The sequence below is a fragment of the Pelodiscus sinensis genome, chromosome 1, assembly GCF_052426305.1.
Source record: "Pelodiscus sinensis isolate ZL-2025 chromosome 1, ASM5242630v1, whole genome shotgun sequence".
Taxonomy (NCBI): Eukaryota; Metazoa; Chordata; order Testudines; family Trionychidae; genus Pelodiscus; species Pelodiscus sinensis.
The window spans coordinates 90,749,049-90,768,244 of NC_143052.1; the positions used below are offsets into that span (position 1 = coordinate 90,749,049).

Here is a 19,196-nt window from a genome sequence, read left to right on the forward strand (position 1 = left end):
GGCATGCCTGTTACAACGTACAGTCAGGGCTGGAGTAATCAGAAAAACTAGAGATGAGCAGGGGCAAATGTCCCAACTCATCAGTGCACTGGAACCCAGACACAACTGTCTTTGTGCTTCTTAGGTCCCTGAATGCCACCCAGAGAAAGCACAAGCTCTTCTTTTAATGGTAGTAGCACTGAGTCTTTCATAGACTTGGGTAGGAAGCTTCTCCCATTCCATCAAGAGCTAGGTTTTGGGGAGGGGGAGGGAATCTTTCCCAGCCTGAACCAGGACCAAAAAGTCAAGATCTCAATTGTTTTCTTGAACCAAAAAAAAAAAAAAAAAAAAAGAATTGGTTTCTATCAAAGTGCTTTGGTGTGATACCAAAAGTTGAACCTCTCTAATCCAGCACTCTCTGGTCCAACATGATTTTAGTCAGCCAGATGCTCACTTATCATGGGTGTGGCCATATTACCCACAGTCCCATCAAGTTTGTTTAGAGCTACCAGTCCTGGCTCTCTGTGTTCTGCACTGTTATTTAGCTCTAACTTATGCCTAAATCTTCAGAGAGGTAGCTGAGTTTATTGTTTACATTTTTCTAGTCACAGACTAATAGCAGCACCTTAAAGACTAACAAAACATGTATATGATATCATGAGCTTTTGTGGGTACAACCCACTTCTTCTGATGACTGGAGTATTAAAAGTCCAGCTCCAAGAACAAATAAGGGAAGACGGGGGTAGGGGGAGCGAAGGAGGGAAAAAAAGGAAAAAAGAGAGTAGATTATTCAAGTTACAGGAGGCTGATAAAAACAATTTGCACCTCTATAAATTCTCATTGTTCAGTTGGTTGGTTAAGTCATTAAGATGGGGAAGGTAGCATGTGAGCCAGCCCATATCTTTATTCATTCCTTCCTGATAGGAATCAAACTGGTAAATGAAGTTAAGTTCCAACGCTTCCCTGTGTATTTGGCTCGTGGAATTGGCCTGAAACAACACGGTAACTTTGAGATCCATTAATGAGTGCCTGGGCAGGTTACAGTGTTCTCCAACCCGTTTCTGTGTGTTGCTTTTTCAGATGACCAATTTATGTCCATTAATTATTTCCCATAGAGACTGTCCAGTTTGGCCAATATACATGGCAGTGAGGCTTGATACCATAGATTACAGCAGTGGACGTGCAGTTAAATGAGCCCCTGATGTAGCTGGGTCCAGTGATGAAATTGCTTGTGTAGTTATGTGGACAGAGTTAGCAGCTGGGCTGATTGCAGAGGTGGCTTCCTGGATGATTATGATGGAGGTGTGTTGGGTGGTTATTGGAAAGAATTTGTTTGAGGTTAGGGGGTTGTCTGGCAGCGAGGCCTGGCCTTTCCCCCCAAGGCCTGTGAGAGTGAGGGCTCATTTTCCACAACAGGCTGTAGCTTGTTGATAATGCACTGGAGGGGTTGAAGGTGTGTGCTATAGGTGATGGCAAGTGGCATCCTGTTCTCTCTTCTAACCACAAATTCTTTCCTGTAACCAAGCAACACACTTCCATCAATCATCCAGAAACCCACCCCTTGCAATTAGTCCTGGTGCCAACTCCTGCCCCTTTGCCCCCACCTTTCCTTATTTATTCTTGGAGCTGGACTTTTAATATCCCAGTCATCTGAAGAAGTGGGTTGTACCCACAAAAAGCTCATGACACCATCTACATATTTTGTTAGTCTTCAAGGTGCTGCTAGACTATTCGTTGCTTTTTAAGTTGCTCCTAAATGTCTTCTAAGAGCCCAGTAAGCAGTAGGAGCATTGGTAATGCTGCTAGACAAAATTGACCTCCCATGGTTCAGCAAACTCTCTGGTTCAGCACTAGTCAGGTCCCGAGGGAGCTAGACTACAGCAGTTCAACCTAGATAATTAGGGGTGCCAGGTGTCCGGTATTGAACCAGACAGCCCGGTATTTGCACCTTCCATTTGGTAAAAAAAATTCAGAAAATACTGGACATCAAAAATGTCCAGTATTTTCAGTTTTTCCTGAGACCCGGCTCGGGCGCCTGATGGAAGGCCGCTGGGGACATGCGGTATAGCTTATACTGGGTGGGGCGGAAGGAGAGGGAGCGGCTTTTTTTTTTGGTTCAACTTTTTATGTGGCCTTGGAGGGGCGGGGGGTATTTTTGTGAAACCATCTGGCAATCTTATCGATAATTAGCTTAAATAGCTACGTAAGTAATTTTAAACTAGAAACCTGAAGCTTTTCATTTTAAAAGATGTCAAAACTAAATAGCCTACATTTTTCAAAATGTTTTCAAGTTGAGAAATTAATCAAAAGCCGCCCTTTCCAAGAGACTTGTGATTTCAACAAAACACTGTCTGACCAAAAAAGTTGTTGAAAATTTCCTAGCTAGCTATAGTTCTTCCTTTTGCAGTTAGATTTCTACTGCCCTCTGGTGGCCATGTAATTAACTGATTCTCTCAGCTACCTTTGTCTTATCACACAGAAGCCAGGCTTTTTCCAGAGTGCCCCATTTACCAGTACTCTGTGGTAAAGATGGTCTCTACTGAACTAAATGGCTGGTGGATTACCGGGTGCAGCAGAGTGTTCTGAGTTGACCAATAGATGCTAGGCTTATACATGTGTTAGTCACACCACATATTAATGACGTTTTGCCTGAATTTGCCTGTGTTTTCTTCTAACCCTTCTCACTTATGCCAAGTATCCCAGAACACCTTGCATTAGCTGAAATAATTTTTGGCTTAAGAAGATCTTAAGTGTGCCAGGATCCTGACATATGAGTGTTTTACCACAGCTACAACTAGGCAGGTATTTTCAGAGTTCCAGTACTGGAGCCTCCCAAAAGAAAAGCACAAGTCATAAGTGTTCTACCCTGGTTCAAACCTAGAAGGTACTTTCTTGCCCCTTTGTATGGGGAAACGGATGTGTTCAGAAAAAAAGACAAAGGGTACAGCCTGGTCCCAGAAAAGCTAGCTAGAAAGCAGACTGGTTAAATCCAGTTTCAGATGATGCACACCCCATCTTTTATTATAAACAAATTGATTACAGAAATAGATTTAGCTATATAATTTTGGAAAGCTCTGAAGTGAATTTAACAGCACTGCAGGAGACAACTTCCTGGAAACTCTCTCATAGTGAGCCTTCCTTCCTGTTCTATACTCTTATTGACTTTTAGCAAGAAAACTGTCTTACACTCAAGAAAACCAAAAAACCAATCTATTTCATAACAAACCAAAGTCAAGCAACTTATCAATTTTATCAATACCTGTGCTGGCGAGGGAAGGCTTTAGCTGGGCTTAAGCATCTAGAAGTCTTTTTGGATGATTACTCATAGCTAAGTGTAAGTAGCAAACTATTTGCTAAGGCAATCCAGATTGTGTTAGAGAATTGGTGAGTAGATTATGCTCCTCTCCGTAATCTCTCCCCTCTGCAGGGCAGGAAGTTCTGTGACTAGATTGGAGATCATTTCACCGGGGAAGAGGAGAGTCTAGGCCAGTGGTGGGCAATCAACAGTATGAGGGCCACATGCAGTCTATTGAGATTCTGTGTGGGGCCCGGGAGACATTTCGTGTAGTGTTGCCTACACATAGGGTTGTCTGATTCCACTGTTTTCCATCAGTGTCGTTTTTTTCCCTACTGACATTACTAAAGTGACACACCCACAAAGCAGGGCATGTGAAGTGAGGTACATGCTGATTGTACACAACACTAAGACATGCACTCCCTCTACATACAAAGTGCTGCTAAAGTTCAGTCGGCACAGCCTGCAAATTCTACATACGCAAGTACAGTTAGCAAAACTACCCTATCCCAGGAGATCATCTTGAGGCCCACTCACTAGTCTTGGCTGCCCATCACTGGCCTAAGGAAAGCACATATTGTCAGTATCTGGCAGCAGTTCAGAAACCTCTGATCAGCTCCAGTGTGGAGCTTGCTTGTCCCATGACCCACAGCACCAGTGAAAATTACATCAGTTCCCAAGAGAAAACTTCTATCCAATCTAGAATTGATCCGTGAGGGCCAGACACACTGGCAGTGGCATATGTACAACTTGTACCATACGAGCTGAATCTGTCAAGCTGCAGAGTTACTAAACAACTCTAGGTAATGATCAACCCAAGCTTTCACCCAAAACTGAAACTAGGCTCCTTCTCCCATGTTGTGCCAGGAAATGGGATTGCGTCTCATAAAAGCCATACAGAAAAGAGACAGTCATCAGGCAAGTGAAACCATCCAGCACTGCTCCAGCCCTGAGCCTCCCCCGAGACACCCTTTAGGCAGGGCAGAGGGAGCTGAAGCCAGAGATTCTACAGCTGGCTGTTCCTTTTCATGAGGGACCGAGGGGAAAGTGCACAGTTGGCTGCATTCCTCACTCTGGCTGGGGAACCTAGGGGACAAATGGTGCACTTTGCTTCCCTTCCTCTGTTGGGGAGTGAGAAGACCCCAGAGCCCCATCTCCCCCCTCAACCCTTACTCCTGCACTCCAAATGCCAGCCCTGAACCCCTCCTTAAGGACCTGAGCAATATCAGCTGTTATAGTAGTGTACAAATTGTTTTAAATTTGGGTTTCTCAAATTGTTAAAAGCTTTGTCAGAAGCCCGTCACAAGGGGCCATGAAAGAAAACAAGGGATTAAGCAAAGTTGCCCCTAAGAGCATTTTATTTAATAATTGTCCATCACAGGATTTTACAGCTTCTCCTGAAGCACAGGGTGATGACCACAGGCAAAGACAGTTCCTTGGTTAGACTGCTACTGCAGCCTGGTACTCTGTACTGGCAGGTGTCACTGGCAGGAAGAACCTCAAACTACCAGGGAATGGTGCCCATTCTTACATTCCCAATGTGGTGAGCAGTAAAAGTCGTCCTTTCTGGAAAGATTTCCAGCCTAGTTTAGCAGATACAAGATGTCTAGATAAGCACTGGGGCTTGTAGATACTTCCCTGAAGTATCTACTTCCCTTTAAGAACTTTAATGGTTTAGCTACATCTACAGTCCAGCACAGTTCCCTGCTGAGTTTACAAGCTATTCAAGTCTTACCACTGCTCAAAGGCAGCATGGCTTGTGGGAGAGGCTATTAATAAATACACTGTACACAAGGCCAGGTGGTACCATTGGTCTTTATTAAGCAACAGTCGCTCCCTAGCACAGGGGACATAACTGGACACCTCTCAATGAAAGCAGAAATGGCTTCCTGGGACCATCACCAACTTCTCTCTCTTACAGCAATGTCCCTACTCCTAACATCAATTGGATAACTAGACCATTACTCACACTGTCCACGAACACCGCCCCAATAGAAAAATTAGTGTGTACACAGAAAAAGGTGTGGGAATAGACAGAGACAGCAGGTCCATAAATCACAGCACGCAAACAGTCACAGAGAGGAAGCTCACACCTGCAGAAGTCACAGGTGTAAAGAACAAATGCGTATGCATCATTTGCACAACAGCAGCCTGCACTGGGCCTTAAGCCATGAGGACTGCCCTCAATGTCATCTAGGAGTCTACATTCCCCCCTCCTTCACACACACAAATGCTCCAGTACGGTCCTCTGTTCCATCTTTGAACAAGTAGTGACAGGTCAGGGAAGGGGGGTCTGGAAGGGTCACCACTTCCATAACTGCCCTGTTTCTGGCTCTACTAGACAAACAGGGCTGGGTGCTGAACTCTTCCCCTCCTTTGTGTACCATGACCACCTTGGCAGACCAAGCAGGGAGGACTGAAAGGATAGGGAGGATGCAATGGGCAGGGCAGACACATTGCTAAACATATTAAAAAGCCTGAGGCTTTAGCTCAAGCAGCTTTTATGAGAGTTGTTTGTTTGGAAACCAGGGTCTTAGTTTCATCCTGCCTTGGAGGGGCGGGTGGGCGTTAGCCTCTCTGCAAACGAGCAGTATCTGTCCCTCCTGACAAGCCAAGATGCTGCAGTACTGAGCCATAAAACGCATCTGTTCTTGTGCCAAAATTACTACAGGGCAGGAGTATCCCCACATTACTGCACTCATGAGGTGGATTTAACACAGAAGCAGCCAACACAGATCCCAGGAGCCAGAAACCAGAGGTAAGAAAACTACTCCTGGGAGTTCCACTTATTACGGGCTTCTGACGCCAGTGCAAAGCAGGTGCTATGAGTGGAGCCTTTGAATGTATCCACCCACATGCTGGGAAGAAACAAAGGACATTCTTATTTGAGAAAATAGTTACAATTATGACTCTTCCATTAAATGCTCCCTAAAAGGTGTGGGCGAGCTATGGAGACATTTTACTGCAGCCCTGCAATTCAATCTTGGGGGGGGGGGGGAGGAGGAAGAGGCATGGAAGCACTGTGAACGTGCGGTGCGATGGGAGGCGGAATTACGTTCCATCTCAGCGAAGCTGGTGCATACAACATTCCCAGTTGCTGTGCTTTGAAATATCTTTGCCAGAAGCACACTGCAAAACAAGGGCAGAAGATCCCACGTGTGATTGCAAGAGCCTTTTCTTAGCAGTAACTGAAGCTCCAAGAGCCTTTTCTTAGCAGTAACTGAAGCTCCAAGAGCCTTTTCTTAGCAGTAACTGAAGCTCCAAGAGCCTTTTCTTAGCAGTAACTGAATACACCTAGAAAGGTTTAACAAAAATTTGTTCTGCTTCTGCAATGAGACCACCATGCTGCATTAACGAAGGGCTGCAGGCGCCTGCACAGGATAGGATGGTACCTGGTACCAATGCAGTTCTAGCTCGACCCGTCACAGCACAGGTACAGGGAGAGCAGCAGCAATGTGGCCTGCCAAGCACTGGCTTCCATAGCACAGGAAGGATTTCCCACAGTGCCTTTGGGCAGAAGGGGCAATGAGAGAGGTGGAGCGAAGGGGAAAACTGGATGATCCCCCCTCCCCCCATCCTGTACTCTTGCAATGTCACATGGCTTGGCATTAGCACACTCCAAACAAAGGTGCTCCAAACCATAGCAGAGACCAAGTTTATTTAAGTTTCCTCATGGGGGGCAAAACCTGCCATGCAGATGCAGACTGAGGACACACAAAGGAGATGGGGGGAGAGGACAGAATCTAGAATTGAGTGTAATGAAATCTCAAACATTCTCGTTTTAAAAACCCGTTTAATCTGTGCCAACAGAGAGACACTTCTCCCTCTTCTCAGGTCTCTGCACGCCCTATTATCCTGGGTCCCTCACCACGCAAGCAGCCCTCCCGGTGTACTCTGTCCATAAAGGGGCAACCCCGCGCCCAAACCGTGGATGCTGCTAATTTACACCAGAAAACCTCCTGGCCCCAGAGGCAGGAGACAGCGCAGTGACAAGATGTGGGAGACACACAAGGCTGGGGGTGTTGAGAAATCTACTGCAACCGTTCCCTATGTCTTGTAAAGCCATGAACATCGCTATAAAAAACAAAGGTATAAAAATCACAGGGGGATTCCTGGGTGGGGTGGGCTGACCCCAAGCACCACCCCTCCCCCAGAGCTTCCCACACACGCAGAGTCTATAGAAAAAGGCTCATGTAAAAACAGCTTAGCAAGCCCTGCCTTGAGGAGACAGCGCGAGGGCTCTCCACTCCCCACCGAGCTGGCAGGCAGCCAGTCTGCAGGTAGACTCTGCCTCAGATGCTGGTATTGCCTTGCAGGGGGTGCTGGGTGGTTCCTCAGCCCAGACAGGTTTGGGAGAGGAGGGAGGGTGACAGCCCTTAGGCACAAACCCATAGCACTTGTGTCCTCAGGGCTTGCGGACCCCTCCTCCTCGCCCAGCATTGCCTCTCACCCCAGTGAGGAGCTCCTAGCCAGTTTCCAGTCCCGCCACCAGGCCTGAATGCAGCCAGTGACTAGGAAAGCCAACCCTGGATTAGTTCAGAGCCCTCCCCAGCCCAAGTGATTCCACTTGCACGGCCCTACTCTAGAACGCTGTGCTAAAGGGGAGTATAATGGGGCGAGAGTCCAGTCTGATGGTTCACAAGGCTGGCTTTGGCTGCAGGGCCCCTGGGCTAGGAGGCAGCGATAGCAGTGCCCCCGCTCAGTTTGACGATCATTTGCTGGCAGTCATTGCAGGAGCGTTTGTCCCCCACTTTCTCCAGTGTGCGGGCTGCTTCTGCCAGCAGGACTGCTCGCTGGCCCGGGGACGAGAGGAAGGAGAGGGGGAGATGGCGGCAGGCTAAGAGAATCGCTGTGGCTCGCTCTCTCTGTCCTGGCAGGGCATCCAGCTCACCTGGGTGGGAGAAGGAAGAGCACTGAACCAAGCCTTGCATAGCTCTCACCCACGACATGTTACAAACAGGGCAGAGGGGAGCACGTCAGTCACCATTAAATGCAGCTGCCCCTGAACAGGTTTAGTAGCTGTGGTGGTCAATACCCCACGCCTGAGCATGATGGGATGAAACCTTTGGGGAATTATTTTAAGGCAGCAGGGTGGGGAGGCCCACACTGGAGCCTGGGCGGGAGCGCAGTGAACACCAATTCCAGGGGAAACACTGACTGACCAACTGTAACCAGGGGCCAGGCCCTCGGTTCTAGCACTAACTTATGCCAGCATGTGCTAGCTGAGAGGGTCTGAGATCAGTGCTTTAAACTTTACCCTTCCCTGTGAATTCCCTGCTTCCTAAAGGGAGCCCCCTCAGGGTAGTTTGCCGCCCTGACATTCAACTTAGTGAGAGCTTTGGAGAAGAGTTTTAAGGCTTGAGCTGTGACCAGAAGTGCCCAGCTCTGATTTCTGCTGCTAGGATACAACCTTCTGCTGGAGCCTGCGCAGGGACCCCAAGCTATTCCCCAGAGCCAGGACTCCAAAGCCCAGACACCCCAGAGGTTCAGCTATGGATTCAGCCTGTTTCCAATCCCGGCTTTGTTCAGCCTGATCACTGCCAACACGCACCATGCTGAGCAGCTCAGTTCAAGACCCTGAGCCTTGCCAATGAAATGCCTGCTGGTCAAGAGAGCCCAAGGCCAAAGCGGATGCTATAGAGCCCTCTCCCAACAGGTGCCGTTCCCACACGTAGAAGAGTGCTGACCCACCTTGTTTGCCACTCGGGGGGGTGCGCCGCCTCAAGCTGTGCTCCAGCAGCTGGTGGGTGCGGGTGGGACTGGCGCCTGCCATCAAGCGCACAGTGGCCTCATGCAGAAACACCTAGAGGGGAAAGAGAGCAGGGAGCAACAAGAGGCAGTCTCATGCTGGGAAGATCTCGTGCCCACACTCACCACATCTCCCGCACTGCCGCCACGTGGCACACACAGTTCCCCCCTCACAAGCAGGAACATGGTTTCCCCTCCCACCTCACCTCTAGTGCTCCCAAAACGGGGCGAAAAAGGAGTGAGGTGCGAAGCGGATACATCGCCAGGCTACAAGAAGGCAAGGAAGGAGTGGGGAGGGTGGTGGAGGGGAGAAGAGGCCAGCAGGAGCACATCGGTAACACAGGAACTGGCGCGGTGGAAGTAATCTCAACCCTCGGGCTGTTTACACACCTTGAGAACTAGCCTAGATAGAGCGCTGCAGGGTGCAAAAGAAATAAACTGTGCACTGGCCAGGGACACACTTGAGAAGAAAGAGGGGGGATCCCAGGTGAGACGAGTGCTTGCCTTGTACTTCTCAGCCACTGCTCACAACACAGTTGAACTGAGTCCCACATTTCACAGACTTTTCCCCCACCCAGCTCCCCACTCTGAGCAGGGAGATCCCAGGGATTAGCTATGAAAGAACCCACGGCCTTCGCCTCCACCTCCTCCACATGCCACCCATATCCCCTCAGGCACTACAGCTCTGTGTCCCCAGGATACTCTCAGTGCTTTACCCAACCAGTGGGAAGCATCCAAAATGAGAGAACCCCAACGTGCAACATGGTCAGACAGCACAGTTCTGTGCCCTGCACATGAGCTTCAATCCTAGCATGCAGCCACCTCTCGGGACCAGGGGGGCAGGGATTGGGGGGGGGGGGGCAGCGTAGTCTCTCATTGGCAATCACAGCAGACGAAGAGGCCAATCAACTCATGTAAACACCTGCCCTGTGGGAAGAGGGCTGACACTACCATCTCACTTCCGCCAGGCCCCAATCAGCCATCGGAGGGGAGTGGCTCTCACTCAGGAAGCAGGTGGGGAGAGAATGAAAGCCGCTAGAGATGCAAGAGCTCCGTGCGCCATTCCCAGTTCCTGGGCCATTCCATCTGCTTGTTCACTTCAGATTTGCAAACCCAAGTGAGGAAGCTGCAACTGCTTCCTGGGGACAACTCAAAGGGCAGCGCTGTGCAGAGCATGCTCACAAGGAACAGGCTTGCTCCGGGGGATAGTGGGTAAGGCAGATGAGAAGAGAGGCAGGACCTTACCTTGCGATAAGCAGGCCTGAAGCCATGGGCCAGTTTACGCAAGCTGCCAAGATCTCGTTGGAAACCCGTCAGCTCGGAGGCAGAGGCGTGGTAGGTCTCACCCAGGGCCTGGCTGGAGTTAGCCTGCTTCTGCCACAGGGTGGTGCGGAGTGAGAGCAGTAAATCACAAGCCAGCAGCTGGATCATCTGCAAGGAGCCCCCAAGAGAAGACAGGGAAGGTAAGTAACCCATCAACTGCCCACTGCAGAGTAGTCAGGATCCCCCAGGGCTGGGGGTAGCAGGCGCCCTAGCAGCCGGCAGAGACACTGGTCCACCTGAGCAGAACCACTGCTAGGCATTTGGCAAAGGAGTTTACTGCTGGCCAGAGATGCCTATCAACGGCTCTGGAGACCGAAGTCCTCTACTTTGTCTCAGGACAGGGCCAGTGGGGCAGGCCCTGCCCAGAACAGCCATTTCTAGAGGGCATGAGGAATTCCCTTTTCTGACAAGGCTAACTAGGTGAATTACCACCCCAGATTCATGGCTCTGAGATGGGGGTGCCGGCTCAGCAGGAAGTGGCTGGAGAGCTCCAAATACACTGCAGACCAGCCACCAAAAATCCAAGACAACTTTCAGTCACTAAAGCCGAGTTGGACTCAAACCACCAGCTTAGAGGCAAAAAGTTCCACATCTGACCAGTCACCCGGAACCATCGTGCCCAGAAAGCTAGTTACCTTGAAGCCTGCCTGGGGTAACCCAAGACCCTTGCGGCTGCATGACTGTGCCTAAGGCAAGCAGGCACATGGCGAGCCCTCCTGCAGCAGAGGTAGCTGCTCTGCATTATGATGTCAAATCGCAGAAAGGAAATTTTGACGAGCACATTCGTCTTGATCCATTGACCAAACAAAACCAAGCTGTCCTCTGCAGCCACACCATGACGGGGAGGCCCATTTGGAGATGCCCAAGACAGAGCTGCCCACCCCATCTCAGAGCTCCATGGTATCCCCACCCTTACACACCATTAGGGTGTTCCAGATGGAATCAGCAGCACCACAGTCTTCTTATGGGGCCTCCCCATCCACACACAGCAGGCCCTCGCCTACTGAGAGCTACCAAGGTCAGTGCCAGAGATAGAAGGCTACAGGCCATGGAGAACTATAGCATGTGCAGGAAAGGGAGGCCTTGTCCCTGGCCAAGCTCCCACCATTGCAGCTCCCAGGCAGGTGGGATGGGGCCTTATCCTAGCCATCCCTAGGAGCGCCTACCTGTGCTGCAGAATGGAGAGTGCCTCTGTACTGCACTGCAGAAACATTGCACAAATACTGCCAGAACATGCAATGCAACTACAATGCACTACAGCTGCCCCCCAGGAATAACAGAGGGGGCCAGAGCTCAGCATCCCACATGTCCTGCAGGGAAGCCCAAGCTTTGTGGTGCTCTGAAAAGTAAAGATACAAGCGATGCACCAATGCAGAGAAATGGCTTAGTACAGTCTTACCCCAGAGGTGGGCAATCATTTTTGGTGGGAGGCCACTGCAAGATTTTGGAAAGCAGCCAAAGGCTGCACTTCTCTATGGAGTGGGGTTTGGGACTGAGGTTGGGTGCAGAGGGGAGGGACTATGATGCAAGAGAGAGTGTGGGGTCTGAGAGGGAGTTTAGATGAAATAGGGGTTGTGAGCTTGGGCAGGGGGTTAGGGTCTGGGAGGGAGCAGGGGTGCAGGAGTGAAATTTGACTTGGAAGAGGAGTACAGCAGGGGTACAGGGTCTGGGAGGGAATTGCAATCTGGAGCAGTGTGCAGAGGACTTGGGTAGTGACCATGGGGCAGAGGGGAGTGATGGCCTGGGGTAGGGAGTTAAGAAGTGGGAGGGGTCAGGGTGCAAGAGGCAGGGGCTGAGGTACCGGAGGCAGACTCTGGCCGGGAGTCACTTACCTTAGGCAGCTCCCAGCCAGCTGTCCAACAGGGTCTCTGAGACAGACCCCCTCCTGCAGCAGCCCCAGCCACATAGGTTCCCTCCGTGTGCTGCTCAGGGGGGTGTCCCCCTGGGGGAGGCAAGAGACTTCACACATGCTCCCCAGCCCACAGTTGGTTCAGAACCCGACTGAAGACAAGGGAGTGTGTGTGAAGTCTCTCACCCCCCGCCAGGGTCACATGGTGCCTAGAGGGAACCGCCACCTGTTTCAAAACCATGGGTAGTTTCCTCTACACGCTGCATGCTCCTGGCCCAGGAGGTGAGGTGGGGAGAAATCTTTCTTCCACCCTGCCCCCAAGCCAATCACCACAGCTGGGGGGCAGGGGAGCATGTGAAGTCTTTCACTCCCTGCCCAGGGCGTGCAGCAGCTGGCAGTTCCCTCTATGCTCCGCGCAACCCTGGTGGGGGGACAAGAGAGATTGCGTGCTCCCTGGCCACCACTGCAATGATTGGCCTAGCGGCAAAGATGTGCACAAAATCTCCTCCCCTCGCCCTGTTGCCAGGGGCACGTGGTGCGTAGAGGGAACGGCCAGCAGTTTTGAACAGCTCGGGGCTCCATCTATGCACCACGCACCCCTGGCGGCAGGAGGAAGGGAGACGATTTCTTACACTGCCTAGTCCCCAAGCCAATCGGTGTCTGGAAGCACATGAAGTCTCTCGCCCTCGGTCTCCCTGCCAAGGTGGGCTGCAGGCCGCATCTCACAGTTTGGCCGGCTGTATCTGGCTCACAAGCCGAATTGCGTCCACCCCTGCTGTGGAGAGGAACTGACACAGTTCAGACAGTGTCAGGTGCCCTGAGCCAGAGTGGGATATAAGAGGTCCCTATGTTGCACAGGTCTCAGCAGCCTCCCCCAGAGCAGACCAGAGAGGTGGGCTGCCATGGAAACAATACACTCAGGAGACATAACTAAGAACAAGGGAGGGTGGCAATAGGTGAGCACCAAGCTGTGGCTGTGGCCATGTCCCCCGGTACCGCGCTACCACTGAGCAGGGAGTCACCTCCACACCAAGCAGAAGGGGGATGGCAAGATGAGTTGACCTCTCCCTCTTCTCCAGTCGTAAGTATGAGGTTCTGGGGATGGATACTTCTCCAGTCTGGTGTAGAGCAGAAGTGTGGGGGTGGGGGGTGGAGAGGAGTGACACATGCCTTTGACTCCTCCCTAAGGGGAGACTAGAACAACACTCTGACAGGTGGCCTTAAGCAAGTTACACAGTAGTTCCCTATAGGAATTAGGAAGGGAGCACAAGGGGGCAGAGGGCACCCTAGAGCTTACATTGTTGAGGCCAGCATTAGAGACACCACTGCTCATGTTAAGGCTGTTCCACAGGTGGCTGCTGGCCCTCTCACAGTGACCAAAGGAGCTCTGCTGCCCATCTGCCTTCCCCGACAGGGAGGCCTGCATGGCTTTGCACACGTGGAAGATGGCTTTCACCAGGGCGTTCCTGAAAGACAGAGAGGAGCAACACACTCAAGCAGTGCAGTGTCCACACCTTCAAAGGCAGCATCACCAGCTGCTTTAAAGCACCTTCTGGCCTGCACAAAGAGCCCTTTAGCCTTTACTGACCATACCCTGCATCCCAAGGGAAACGAGCTCAGTGGTCTCAGCCTTCTCCCTGCCCCCATCGGCTCAGATCACAAAGACATCGTATGTTCTGGCACAAGAGAACTACCAACCAACCCAGAGAAGCCGCAGAATAGTACAGTAACATCTGGCAGATACAAGAGCCTCCCCCCCCTTAACAAACCCTGCATGTGGCCATGTGTTAGTAAACTCTAGGGCTGCTGAAGGCTTGTCTACACAACCAGCAGAACAGCAACGCTGCTGTAGTGCTTAGCCAAGACACCACCTGTGCTGACAGGACAACTTTTCCCACCAGTGTAGGGACTCCACCTTCCCCAGACGCTATGCTAGTGGGAGAAGCCCTTGATAGCACTGTCTGCACCTGTGCAACGTCATTACATCCATGTAAATTTGTAGTGTAGACCAAGCCTCAGTTTCTGTCTAGAGGAGCCTACCAGAAGTTGGACAAATGGGTCTGCATCGGTGATGAGGACAGTCTCCCTCATGTCTTTTGTTCAAACAGCCCCTACAGTGGTGTTACATTCCCACGGGACCTTCCCCAACCCACTGCCCAGAGATCTGCAATCCAGGCTCTGATCAACATGATAATACACACATCCACGTGCCAGACATTTCCACATCACATCATTTCATCAGCAGGCACTGAAGCAATTGCACCCATGACAAAAACGCAACCATCTTCCCATGCAGCACTAACAGGCCTAGCCCACAAGACAAGTGTCAACATGTGCCTGCCTCTCAGAACATCTGCTTCATTTGGGCCACCAAGATACTCATTTCTGGTGGTTTGAAGAAGATAAGAGGCTCACATACTCAGACATCTCCAGGGATTTGGGCATGCGCTCCACTTCTGTGAAACGGGACCTCACGCCTGCATCATCCCCTCTGAGCCAACTGATTGCCATGGCGATCGCTGCTGACCACCATCTGCACACCAAATCAGGGCCTGTGGAAACAGGAAGATAGCACTGCAGCTAGGGAGAGCACCCAAAGCTGTGCCAAGATCAGATAAAGAGAAGGAGAAGGCCTGATATTTAAAATGACAAGTGAAATGTTGGGCCTTCAGAACACAGTCAGCAGAGTCAGGCTTTCCCTTATTCTCATGCAGCACAGCTTCACAAGACACTACCAAGTTGGAGGTTTTTTCTTCTTTCCTAAAGAGCAGCTGCTCCAGCAACACACACCATGTTTGCACACTGGTACCCACTGAGCTGTGTTTACTGACTCACCTAACTTTGCCTTGAAAGTCTCTCTCAAAGTACTGATTAGGCCACACCGTGGTAGAATTAGGGTTTGTCTCTCTCTCAGCCTGACCTATTTCTAGATTCAGTAACTGTCTCACTAGCCAATCGTGTTCCTGGGAGGCCCAAGGCCTTCGCCCTATCGCAAGCTCCCGCTGCAAGATCACAGCTTTTCCATCTGTGCGTTGCATGCACCCTTTGCCCTGTGTCCATTTGCTCTTTTTAGGGCAGGAAGCTCTCCAGAGCAGGAGTGGTCCTTCTGGGAGTTTAAAAAGTGCCAAACACCTTTTTGGGCACAGCAGCAACACAGACAGCCACCACAATCCACTCCGTCCACTTCAAGTTACCAGTGGAGTTTCTACCACATGCAGATTTTGTCACACCCTGTCCTGAACTGCTCTGTGTGGTGTGCTGCTCCACAGCTGTGTCCCACCCTAACAAGGGCTGCACGTCAGCAGTAACCGATTCCTCTGCAGTTAGTAAACCTATATGTGAAGGGTGCTTCATAAATACAGGCCACCATTATGACTCTTCCGGAGATGGAGAGACTTCAAACCACGACACTTACCCAGGGCTGACTTCAGCACTAAACCGCTATTGAAAGGCGGAGTCCCGCTTCCCATCGAGTCCACAAAGGAGTTGACTAATTTCAGGTACTCCAAAGCACTAGAGAATTCACTGGAAGTACAAGTCAGACAAAAGACATTTACTAGGCTCCAAGCATGAGAGGACATATTTACAGTGTGTCTCAGTATAATCTGGGTGGCTCCTATTTATAAACACTGCTTACACACTAGTCAGTGGGTCAAGTACTGGAGTTCAAGATCTGAGTAGTGTTTATAGTGTGTATAGTGCAGCTTTACTATGAGGTACCTTCCTCTGGCCTGGAAGAACATGTCTAGCAGAGGAAGCTGCACTGGGTATAGCTACACTGCAGCCAGGTAAACAGGTTCATGCTAGCTCAACATCACAGCTCCGGCAAACTCCGGTTTGCCACCCAAGCTCAGAGCCAAGAGTCAGGGGGCTTGGATTCAGGTGGCTAACACAAGTGCCCAGTGGAGCCACATATTCCACACTGCTCTTTAAGTGCACCAGCTCAAGTGAAGCTAGCACATGTCTGTCCACTCACGCTGGGAGCTGCACTCCCAGCTGCAGTGGCTGTGTTGGGGGGTGGAGAGACCAGGGTTAGGATTCATCCAGAGCCCTAACCCTGGGGTGTAACTGTAGAGATGTCTGCACTTCAAGCTGGGGGGTGTTCATGCCCAGTTCCAGGAGACATTCCCATGCCAGCTCTGATGGAGCAAGCACACGACATATGCCAGGGGCTTGCTGTCGAGTACAATCTTGACTGAGTCAGGTGGCTAGCCCCTTCCACCACTGCAGCAACTATGCTGCTTTTAGCATGCTCGCTTCATCAGCAGGAATGTCGTCTCAAACTGGGAATTAAACCGTCCAGCTTCAAATGTAGAGAGATCCTCAGTCTCCAGGGGGCAGCAGTATATATTGCATCACTGTCGGCGCAATCAGGGCCAGGAGCACACTCAGTACTAGCCCCAAGGTCAGGACAAACATGTTCTCCCTGCTCTGTCTGTCAGGTGATAGGTGGGAAAATTAGATGGAAACACAAACTCTAAAAACAGATTACTTGCTATGGGAAGGACTTGCTGGAAGGAACAGAGAATTACTGGGCATAACAAGTGAGGTTTATGGGGAAGGCAATGTTCATGCTAACGATTTAATTAGCACTTTAGATTTTACAGATGCTATCTGGAAGCTGCCAGCCTTCGCTCCAGTATCTCTCACCTGCTGACACTAGGTATGACAGTATCACAAGTCCATTATAGGCTCCTTTGCACACATGGCTTCAAGACAATACAGATTATATTACAGCAAGTCACAACAGCTGCCAAATGTTCTCAGCCTTGGCCAAAGAAAGCACACACTGTACTTATCCAGCTCCTGTCTTCCTCAGAGGTGGTTTTGGGATCCTATCCATGGAAAACTTGTTCATATTAATATTAGATACCCCTGCCAATCAGAGTCACGGGGCTACCTTTGCACATGGTCTGTGGACTACCGTGAAACACTATGCGACATTTCTACCTCATTAGTGGCAGCAGCATGTCCTATGTTGATTTCTATGGGCTGGATCAAGTTGTTTGTCACCCACTGGAATAATACCATTACGCAGATGCACAAATATGTAACAAAATCTTTACTAGGGATGAGAAAGGTTAACCAGTAAGCACCATCCTTAATGGGTGATGCTTACCAGTTCCAATTAACCAGTGGGGGCTGGAACAGCTCCCCACCTGCCATGAACAGGAGGCTGCTCCAGCCCTGCAGGGCCTGCTGCGGACAGGGGCTGCTTCAAGGCTGGAGCAGCCTCTGTCCATTGTGGGCTGAAGTGCCCTGCAGGCAGGGACCGCTCCGGCCAGTTTGGAACTGTCCCTGCCTAAGGGGGGATATTTCAGCTCAGTGGCAGGTGACAGGGGGGCAGCTCCAGCCCAGCTGGGCTGGAGTGACCCCTCCTCACCTGTTCCCACCTACCTTTTACCAACTGATGCGGGGGATGGGTGCGGGGTGGGAGGAGAACTATGGTATCCTCTTGGTCCTCAGCAAAAGTGTTTTGGAGGCGGGGGGGGATCACTACTGAAGTTCAGATTTATGAGACACTTAGAATTGGTCTAGAAGGCATGACCAGAGTTGAATCCTAAAGTAGACATGACTCAAAGTAGACAAAGCAGCTCTTTGCTTTCCCTTTATTTCACTCAGAAATGGTGACAGTCTACAGAGCCCAGTGACTTAAAGACTGCAGCCAAAGTTTGCTCTGTCACTCACACATCTATCTATTTTGGTTTGGTTTACACTGCTGGAAAACTCAACCTAATGCTCTTTATTTAGTGACTGAGATATAGACAAGAAAACGTTAGGCATGGAGCCATTGTATGTCACCAGCAATATTCCCTCTAATCTTTTCCATCCATGTGCACATTTTTTCCATCCATATGTGGAATAACTTTATGTGCACTGAGGCATGTGTGAATACGGACATAGCTCAAGCTGCGTAGCTTACTTCAGCTTTTCCCCTGCTACATAGATGTGCCCCAAGAGTCTGGGCCCTGAACGATTAAAAGTAAGAATTCCCCTTCAAAACTGAAGTGTGTGTGGAGGGGGGGCTTGGCATATCCTGAGTTCAATCCCTACTAATGATCATTGTAGCTCAGTGATGGGCAACGTTAGCTATAGTGAGATGAGTGGGCCTCCATCTCAGCGGACTGCAAGATGGCCGTAACCAAGATGATTTCCCAGGATAAGGTAGTTTTGCTAACTGCACTTGCATACTTAGAATTTGCCAGGTGTGCCAATTCAGCCATAACAGCACTTTGATTGGATCTAGAGGGAGTATTGTGTGCAATCTGCATACACCTCATTTCACGTGCCTTTGCTTTATGTGCATGTCACTGTAGTAATACCCATTGGGGAAAAAAATTACGTGATGGAAACCAGCGCAATCTGGCAACCCCACGCATAGACAATGATGAACAAAATGTCTCAGGCCACACACAGAACCCCGACGGGCCACAGGTTGCCCACCACATCTGTAGCCCCTGTAAGTCACATGACGACTATAAATTTGAATGAAAAGATGAGAGTTAGTTGTCCTCAGGGCTCCTTGTAGATGATGAATGCAGCCCTTAATCCCTCAGAGTACTGGGACCCTCTCATCTATGTCAGTAACTATCTAAGCACAGAAACTTACCAGAGCTGCTCCTCCTCCTGTCCCAGTGTCCCTTTCCTGGCCTGAGGCTTCACAAGGGAATCCACAGCTCTCTCCAACAGATTCTCACAGAACGCCTGGTGAACCTGTGCTATGGGATCAGCTGGAAAGAAGAGAACCAGAATTTTGCTTTTCTCTTGTTCACAAGCCCAAGCCTCTCCAGACACTAGACCAGCTGGAGGAGGGAAGCAAATTCAAAGGCAGAAACAGCAGGAGCTACCCAGAGGGATGTTCTTGAGGGACAGGTGGAGGGTCCTGAAAGATCCCAACAATTCAAATGTTTGACTTATTCAAAGTGACCTTTCATACTTCGATTGGCTTGTTTATTATTAGAGATCTAACCCTGCAGAGCCAGCCCACGCATCCCAATCAGA

General features: G+C 50.3%; 1 protein-coding gene across 3 annotated transcripts in view; it reads right to left on the bottom strand.

The window, feature by feature from the left end:
- Positions 1-5,071: 5,071 nt before the first annotated feature.
- Positions 5,072-19,196, bottom strand: part of SREBF2 (sterol regulatory element binding transcription factor 2) — a 41,223-nt gene continuing 27,098 nt past the window's right edge. For 2 of the 3 annotated variants that reach the window (XM_075935950.2, XM_075935957.2), the window contains exons 13-19: positions 18,805-18,925; positions 15,610-15,719; positions 14,614-14,746; positions 13,492-13,660; positions 10,268-10,453; positions 8,966-9,077; positions 5,072-8,165 (exon numbers count right to left, since the gene is read on the bottom strand). In XM_075935950.2, the coding sequence (XP_075792065.2) occupies positions 7,945-8,165; positions 8,966-9,077; positions 10,268-10,453; positions 13,492-13,660; positions 14,614-14,746; positions 15,610-15,719; positions 18,805-18,925 (1,052 nt within the window). In that variant the 3' untranslated portion in view covers positions 5,072-7,944. The remainder of the gene's footprint in view (positions 8,166-8,965; positions 9,078-10,267; positions 10,454-13,491; positions 13,661-14,613; positions 14,747-15,609; positions 15,720-18,804; positions 18,926-19,196) is intronic. The other variant, XR_016350387.1, reaches the window with a different exon arrangement.